This window comes from Gavia stellata, chromosome 8 (genome assembly GCF_030936135.1).
Source record: "Gavia stellata isolate bGavSte3 chromosome 8, bGavSte3.hap2, whole genome shotgun sequence".
Taxonomy (NCBI): Eukaryota; Metazoa; Chordata; class Aves; order Gaviiformes; family Gaviidae; genus Gavia; species Gavia stellata.
In genome coordinates this window covers 28,491,852-28,501,005 of record NC_082601.1, presented here as the reverse complement: position 1 = coordinate 28,501,005, position 9,154 = coordinate 28,491,852, and the positions used below count along the sequence as shown (strand labels likewise).

The 9,154-nt window shown below is 40.2% G+C and overlaps 1 protein-coding gene across 1 annotated transcript; it reads right to left on the bottom strand.

Annotated features, from left to right (window-relative positions):
- Window positions 1-4,784: 4,784 nt before the first annotated feature.
- On the bottom strand, window positions 4,785-6,313 carry LOC104264730 (gamma-crystallin D-like). The gene is given in 4 exon segments (XM_009821915.1): window positions 4,785-5,016; window positions 5,018-5,052; window positions 6,069-6,151; window positions 6,154-6,313. Coding segments are annotated over 4 exon segments (510 nt in total).
- Between the last annotated feature and the right edge of the window lie 2,841 nt (window positions 6,314-9,154).

The window sequence follows — 9,154 nt, the reverse complement described above, 5'->3', positions numbered from 1 at the left end:
CACTTTGTTAGAGTTGCAGTGGTTGAGATGTGCACACAAGTCTGGCTGGTTTGTGGTGGCTTCCTAGGAGCAGCCCTCAAAGTCTCTGTCCTTGAAGAAAGTGATCTGCAATAAAACAAAAGTAACCCCAGTCACACTGGAAAGTATTTGAAAGTTGGCTTTGTTTTGCCTAGATTGTACAAAACAATCCAAAGACTGCAAGGGTCCATGGGGACACTTCTACTAGGCCCAAAGACTAGCAAAGCCCTCATGTCCCTTTCTATAGGATGCACAGACAGTTACTGGTGTCTCCATTTCTCTGGTACTACAAATGACAGGTAGATGTCCCTTTGGGACTCTGGGAACTGAGGGGCAACTTTTGTCATGATTTCATGCTGTAAATAGCCTGTCAGCAGCTTCATGACAAATTTTTGGGAGTATTTGGAGAAAGTGAGACCCAAATTGCTCTTTGACTGAAAGTTCCATGGATGACTTCTGTGTATCACACAATCATTCAACTTTGTGCCCATCTCCTGCACCCAGTCCTGGGCTCCTAGAAATCTTCTGCAACATAGAATACAGACAAAGGAAGGAATAATTCTCCTACATCTGAATTGTGCTGAAGCTTTAACCTCTTTTAATGATACAGGAAAAAAACAAGACTGTTGTGTCTAACCTGAGTTAATTATTGAGCACCCTAGGTCCTGTTGTACAGCTGTATCTTAGCAGCAGTAAAATCAAGTTAGAGATATTTAAATTCAGTGGCATTGTTTGGTGATACTCATTACATTTGTTTGGAATAGAGTACTTCAACCTTATTTTCCTGTACATCTTAGAAGTCTAAGAATATATAAACTTTATGTCTCTTTCAGCAGCTGGCAAACTCAAAGGGAAACTAGCCAGACAGAAAAATAAAAACAAAGGATTTTTATGTGTAAATGTTTTAGTATTTGAAAGCTTCTAAGTGCACTATAGGCTTTCTTTAAGAAACTTATCAAAGAGCTAGATATTAAAACAACCACTCGAGGTTTTCCCTCTGCTAATTTGTTGGGAGACCAACAAACTATGTTTGCAAACATACTTGCCTACAAGGAGCTATGCATGTGCTAGGTTGTTTGTCAGTGCTCCATTCACTCAGCTGTTCTTACCTTTGCTATTTCTGCCAGGGTTTAGCTGTGAGACCTGAGCATGCAGGCGAGAGTCAGCAGCCTTTTACATAGAATGCACAGTGCTGCATCCACAGGAAGAGGATAAAAGAGAATTTTTTGCTCAGTAAAGAGGAGGAATGGTTTTTTCCCTCCCTCTCTCCATTGTCATTCTCTAAGCAAAAGGCAATAGCAGTAGTTTGTGGGGTATCAACTTCACTGTTACTGTCAGTAAGCAGAGGATCAGAGTAAAGGGTAGGTCAAGCAATATTTCTGTTATTTTACTGATGGAACAAAGTAAAAGTGCTGGAAATGCTGCAGCAGAATTGTTTCATGTCACTTTATTTTTAATCTCTCTCTGTTCCCTGATTATATGAGACAAAGGGTTTTTAATGCATGTGGATTCCCAGTGATGATACTGTAAAACAGTTTTCACAGTATGCTAATAAAAACTGTCCTGATTTTCAAGAGCCTTCAGACCAGGTATTGCTGTCTGTCTCCTTTAACAGTAAGAGTATGTGTATGAGAGAAAATGATGTAATAAAAAATGTGTGATAATAGATGTTTACATCCATCCAGGCTTCACTGCTGAATTCTATATTAACATAATTCAGAGTTCATAGATAGAGAGATTAGAAGTTGAAGGATGGATGCCACTTGTTTAAGGCAGAGAAGAGCCTTTTAAAATCTGCACAGAGAAGTGTTTCACCTGAGAGATGTACAGATTTTTGGAGCTCAGGTATGAGTCACTGAGGCAAAATGCAACAGCGTAGTAATTTCTTCAGCTGAAGAAAATTTAATTGCAGTTGAACTTAAAAAAAATGTTGTTTAGGAAGATCATTTTGATAAGTTTTCAGTCTGATCTGATTAATCCCAAAGATGCTCAGGACTGTGCTCATTCTGGGCCTTTGTTTGTTATGGTGTAGTGCAATTCCCAGTCAATTGATATATTGCAGTGGTCTTTAGAAGTCTGGGCAATAGGCAGCCTCAAAGTCAGAGCTGGTTTGAATTTATTAGAAGGGCAGGCTGAAGCTGAGGTACTTTGGGGCTATTTAGGTAAAGTTATTCTGCTGATGATAATCTTTGGGTTCTAGCAGGAACATTTTTTCTCAGTTTGTCTCATTTTTGAGTAATGGGAGGTAAACTGAGTAAAAGTTTTGTGCTATCAGTGCTAGATCAGGCCTTTTAAGTATTTCCCATTCAGTCTAGTAAATACAAGGCCTAAGTACAAACAAATGTTAAAATATCAAGGAAACTTTATCTGTTTGAAATTTAAAAAAAAAATAATAATCCAAGACTGTTTTTCAAAGGAAAAAGATAAACATACCCTTCAGGCCAGCAACTGTAGTGCCTGCTACCAACCATAAAACAAGTTACAGGAACCTAGAAGACTTGTTAGCAAATATTTGGATGCTCTCTGTGAATTCCCAGTGCTCCTCTCCTCTAGCACCCTTGTTCTTAATGTCTGCTTGAGATTCTCTGAGCATTTGCAAAGAAAAGCAAGTAAAACCTCTCAGTGCTCCTTGAAAACTAGGAATTGCCACCATTCCTGTCTCAGGTGGAGAAATTTGGAGAGGTTTAGCCACCCCCAAACTCTAGGATGCAGCAGAATCAAGAATCCAGACACCCCAACTATTGCTCTGATCAAGTTTCTGTTCATTCTTGCCTTTGACCAAAGGAATGCCAGCATGTAACCTACACATCACTATGTAGCCATATTTCTCAGTTGCACTAATTGAACTAGATACTTTGTTGGAGTATGTAGGCATATGTTAATTGCTGTCTGGGGAGCTGGTCTGTTTTTTCTTTATTTTATTCTTGCTGAAGGCAAATGGAATATTTTGGTTTCCTGTTCTAAGCATGCAAGTAGATACTATGACTGAACTGCTGTGTTATTTTGCAAACCTGGGTTAGCACACTAACCTAAGCATGCTAACAACACATCTATTACTTACACTGTGCAGTTCCTATAAAGGCACAATATTAGGCATTTGTGAACAAGAGGAAACATGCTTTTTCAAACTGCTGTCTTGAGAGCTGATTGTTCATGCTCCATTTCTCTCTGGCTGAAGCATGGTGTTCTTATGTACACCAGACATTTGCAGCAGCTAAACAGCCTACTTTGTGCAGTAAAGGACAGGCAGGAGGGCAGAGATAGTGTTCCATGTGCAAAAGAAAGGATGAGAAGGGTGAAGAACAGTTCTCTTTCTTTTTCTCTCCAGTGTTGTCAGGGAAAAGCTGGTGAGGATCACTAACCGGCTATTACTGATGGGTCATGTGAGCGTGAAATAATGGCTAAATGAGGTCTCTGACATTAGCAAGTGGAGGTGTGAGTTTTAAGCAGTTCACCTCACTGCTGTAGAAGTTGCTTGGTTTTATTCAAGGACTCCAATATCAGAAAGTTTACTAGGCAAAACAAAATCAAAGCCTACCATTTAAAGCCCAGATGAAATGATTTAAAATTAAACATGTATTAGATAAGGTTGCAGAGTGTCCTAGTAGCTCTGTGCTCTCTGTACTGCTTTCTGTTCCCAAAAGTCTCCAGCACCTTGCTGAAGAGCAGTAGTTTATTTGCCTAACTATGCCTGGGAAAAAAAATCTAGACTCCACTACCTAAATGGGAAGAGGTATGTTACGATGTGAAATCCCTTAACTGTATTTTGTTATATTTTATTATGGCTCTCATTCATTATTGCACAGAGTGCCTGCTGGCACAGGATTCAGTGATGATTAGTAGGCATATACATAACTACTTGAATGATAATTAATGCTGCAATAGACTTTTTCCAGCACAACAAGGTGTTGTCCTGTTTCTAATTGACACTGATTTGCTTATTTAATTCCTTTGGCATGCAGAATAGCCTGGCAATTGAGGGATTTGGTTCAGTCTCCTGCTGCAGCAGATTAGTGCAGCTCTGAAATTAGTAGAGGCAGGGTGACTGACATCAGCTATACATCTAGTTCATGAAGTACAGGTTCACTAAAACATGCTATATAAAGGTGGTGTGATTTTAAGCATCTGAAAAAATTCTTTCTGGAGGAATCAGCTGGGATAAAACTGGAAAGCTTTGCTGGACTAGTGGTAGCATAGAGCAGCTTGTTGTCATGAAGAATTTGATGCCAAATACAGTGTTCACCTTGTTCTGAGTTCCTCTGCATCTTTCTGTCCTTTTCTTCCTCAGTCAGTACTTTGGTGGATATAACTATTAGTGGGACTTACTTTTCTGTTCCAGAGTTACGTGATTGTTTAAATAACTGTTAAAGGTCCAACTGCATATTGTTAACCCTGGTAAGTACAGAGCTGGAATCTATTCCTAGATCAAAACTTGCAAAACTGGGGAAAACTTAGATGAAATAATCAGACCTTCCCATTAATAGCTATATCCAGTGAAGTAATGACTGAGGAGCTCTACACTTACCAGTGTTAGCAATATGCAGTTGGACCTTCAACAGTTACTTAAATTATAATGTACTGTGGAACAGCTGGATAATTGTGAATATTTTCTTAAGTATTCCCCCTCTCCCCCTAAAATGTGAGAGAAGTCAGATTTCCCTCTGGACTGCACAACTCTAATTTGTTTGTAGTACTGAAGGAAGATTCGTTTGAACAAGGATTTTGGAATGCATTCACTGTGTACTTAGCATAGGATCAATAATAACTCAGTGCAAGTCAGCCAGCCTCAGCAAAGAGACAATTTTAGCATTTACTGCACCCCAGTCAAGGAATCTTCTGTATTCGCTGGGTTTCAGCAAATACTATCGGCCCCTGAAGTCTGGCATTTCATACAAGATCCAAGAGCCACCTAAAACATTGAGGGAGCAGATCTCAGGGAGATACATGCAGCCTGGGACTGATGAGCAATCATCAGTGAAATCCAACATTTGACCTTGTTTTTTCATAGAGCTGAATCTTGTGGGAAACAGAACTCTGCAGTGGCAGGCAGAGCAAAAATGTAGGAAAGACAGAAATTTAACTGATTCTAACATCACTGAACAAGACAGACATACAGAAAAAGGCAACTTTCTCAGCTACTATGTGCATTTCTGAGAAACTGTGTTCTGTTCTGGAGATGGGATTGCAAAGACATTCACTCTTTTGAAGCTAATAGAGGAGGCTTAATTCTTACCCCCATGGAGGAGCTCAGGAGTGCCAGCAAATGGGTATGATCACATGTGTGGCAGGAAGTAAATGGAGGATGCTTTACAATTTGAAGAAATGGGATTTATAAGGACTCTATATTGTGACAATAGGAGAAAATGTATTCATGTGACTTTCAGATGATCTGTGGCGCTTACTTGTGACCAGGCATGAATAATGTGACCTTTTCAGAATTATGCTACTAAAAGACATTTATGATGTTACTCCATATGCTCCCATTATATACTGGTGCGCAGGCAATTGCCGAATGGTAAACTGCTGAGCTATGTGAAGCATGGGCATGTGGAGTGTTCCTGCTGCTATGGCTTATACTGTATAGTATATCTTACTAACCAGAGAGGTACTTTAGCAAGTATTAATTTCTCTGCCTGATTTTAACCAACACAGCTTTTATGTTAGGAAAGCCGTACCCATTGCAAATCTGATTTAACGTGTTCTTGTGTCATTGAATCATAACATAGTATGGTCATGAGCACGTTGCATACATAGCAGCCCATAGCAGAAATTTCATCTGCTGGCCCTGCTAGCCCTTCCCTGGGCAATGCAAAAACATTCTCTACCTAGAAATGGTAACTCAGCTTTTAGCATCTCCAGGTTATGAACAGGCCCTGGAAATAGTAATGTTATTAAACAGATTATTTCCTTCATCTCCAGTGAAACTTTGCATTGCTTTATTAAACTTTGTCTGTCTCTCAAGTTACTTGAAGAGACTGTATAACTATATTCTTAAAGGATAAACTATACCCAATTTCTTAAACTGTGATACACTGCCAGGCAGAACTCACTTGTAGGATTACATGGCAAGACCTGACGGAGTCGCAGAGACTGAACCCCTTCTGGAAGTCAGGATACTCTCCCCTTTGTAAAGGTACTGGTGTCCTGAGTAATTGGGGTTCTCGTAAATCATCCAGCTGCCTTTTTCCACCCAGATGGAATTGCATTGTTTCACACAGAACTGCAGGTCAAGGTGGTCACTGCTACATTCATAGCAGTGGCCCCAGAAGCTCTTGTCTTCATAAAATAGATCCATAAAATAAACATTTGCAAAGACTAATAGTCTATCCCACTGTCTGTGTCAGAGCAGGGTACTGGCATACTGGGGCTTCCACTTACCTTTCCTATTTTTGGCAGTTTGCTGAGGTGAAAGCTGAGAGCTGTTGAACAGACACTGTGGTTGCTTTTATATACCATAGTCCTAATGCTGCATCTGCAAAAAGTAACACAAAATGGCCCATTCTAAGCTGCGGGGAGACCTCATGTTTTGTCTTTATTGTAGTTGTGGCATTTATTGCATTTACCATGTGGGACTCTCATTTTTCTGGGTTTTGGGCTGCATTTGCTGACGCTGTGTGCAAGTGAATTATTCTGTAACTGTGGGGTGGACTACACTTTTGGCTGGTATCAACAGTTTCATGTGGTGGGTGCACTTGACCCAATGGAGGATGTGTGTATAAGAAAGGTTCTTTACAGAACCTCCTTTGCCTGAAAGCTATTGAACTCAGTGGACCTGAGCAGTTTCTGGTGCAGGTCTGTTCCTCTCCTTCCCCACTCTGTGTCGATTACCTCTTGCCTAGGTTTGTCCCATGGTAATCTTTTCTTTTGTGAGAGCAGATGAACTTTGCTTCAATTTCAATACTTTGTCACCCGCTTTATCCTGGAAACAGGAAAAGCCTCCATCTCACGTGGTGGTGTTAGCTTTTGCCTACTAATCCTTCCTATTGTGTACAGATTTTAACACAGACATGTTATGAGGAAATAGTGATTAAAAGTTTCATTCCCTTCCTGGTGTATGGTTGACTGCTGCATCCCTGAAGACTGAAAGTTTGAAATCAAATGGTTCTTATTAGATGTTTATCAGTGTATCTGAATTACTGGCTGACATTGTATATCAGTTTGGGTCAGTTGGTTCAATTTTTTCCCTTTTAAAGTCTGTTTTAAAAATTCAAAGGGAGCAAGCTGCATTAAACTTGGGTTGCTCTCTACCTGGAACCAGGAAGGATTGTTGTTTAATGCTAAAGCAGAGTGCTTTAACACTAAAGCACAGCTAGTAGGTTATGGAAAACTGTATTCCTCTGTTCCGGAACTTTTCCTCTGTTGTTTTTTTTCTTGTTTGGTGTAGGGCTGGAACAAACCTTGACTTTTCTATTCTGATTATCATTTTCTTGCACCTAAATCTTAGACTCTTAAAAACAAACTGCTTCATGGAATATACAAAGCTGGTTATACAAATGTCCTATACCACCAGTAGGTGAGGCTTCAGATCAAAAGAAACTACTGCACTCCAAAACCAGATTTATAATTTTATGTATTTGGGGAAACTCATTCAAGCATGTAAAGACCTTGTCAACATGATTCATCAGTTAACTTGGCATGCAGATGAACACCTTTATAGATCTAATTTATGTAAAAGAGCTCTATTTGCAACTACATAGTCTTCACATCCAGTGGAACAAATGAGTGTTTGTGGCTGTAAGGAGGGAGAGCAGGGCAAGGTTTGCAAGACTTAGTGGAGTGCAGCTTTGTTTACAAGGTTTCAGACCAAAGAAAAGGGTTTTCAGTGCTGGAGCAAGAAAGGAAAGAGAAAGACAAGAGTGTCTTCTGGGGAAATGGATAGGGGGAATATGAAACCTCCACCTTCACCTCTTTCCATCACAAACCACTTAATTGATGTTGGTTTTAACTGCATCCTTATTAAATGACAGGGGCTAATGTGCACTCACCATTTCCAAACAGGTAAGATACCCTCCTGTGCTCTTTAGTATGTTCAGCCCTATTCTTCCAAGCTTTCTGGGTTACCTCAGAGCACCTGCCTTCATCCTGATGGATTTCCTTGTCATGATGTTCGCTTGACTGTTGTACTTGACTTAATGTATTGTTGCTACTACTGTAAGTACACTGTTCAGGGCTTGATTTTTGTCTGCTGGCTGGCTGAGTTGCTGACCTGGACTCAGTGGAACTGGCAACAGGCAGTGTGAGCATGCAAGAAATAATACAGAAAGTTAGTGCAAAGTTGTCACAGTGCTTTAATGTCACATTTGACTCCATTTCAAAGGGTAATTCCTTGTGTACAGAATCATAGGATCATTTAGGTTAGAAAAGACCCTTAAGATCACGTCCAACTATATGGCAAACTGGTGGGTACCTCTTTGGGATGATGAATGATGTAGAGAAACAGTTATTGCTGCGTGGATTGGACACGAGTTCTTTGAACAACAGATATTAATGGAAGTCCCCATGAAAGGCCATGAAGTCTGGCCCTGGATGTCTTTGGCAACCACACCACATACTTGCTTCATATAAATGGACTATGTGTTTAGCACTGGCAGTGGGGATACCTGCGTGCAAGTACCTGGCAGATCTGGTCTGGTCACAGCAAAGCCTTTTTTTTGTTCAGGAGACAATGTAGCTCAGGAAAGAAGGAAATTTCAGTCAAGGCAGCAGAAGGCTATCATTTACCCAATGTGCACACATCTACAAGCATGTTTCAGCTCCCTGATTCTGGCTGTTTGAAAATGTGAACACATGAACAGCAAACCACCTGATCTGCTGGGCTTGATTTTTGTGTGTAGACAATCAGATACCAGCCAGCCAACAGGGGAGGGAGTAGTGAAGGGGCAGGTACTTGCACTCTGAAAACGAAACACTGCTTTTATGCTTATTAGCATATCAAGATTTCTGTTGCTTACTCCTCTTAACTCTAGCAGCCTTATCTGTAAAAACCAGGAAGTATTAGCCAACAGCAAGTGAAGACCATGGCAGTACTCTAATAGCAAAGACAGCACTGGAATAACACGGTTAATCACCTATTTGTTAAAGTCTTATTGTTTATTTTATTGCAGGTCACTGAACAAAAATCAGTCATGAGATGCTA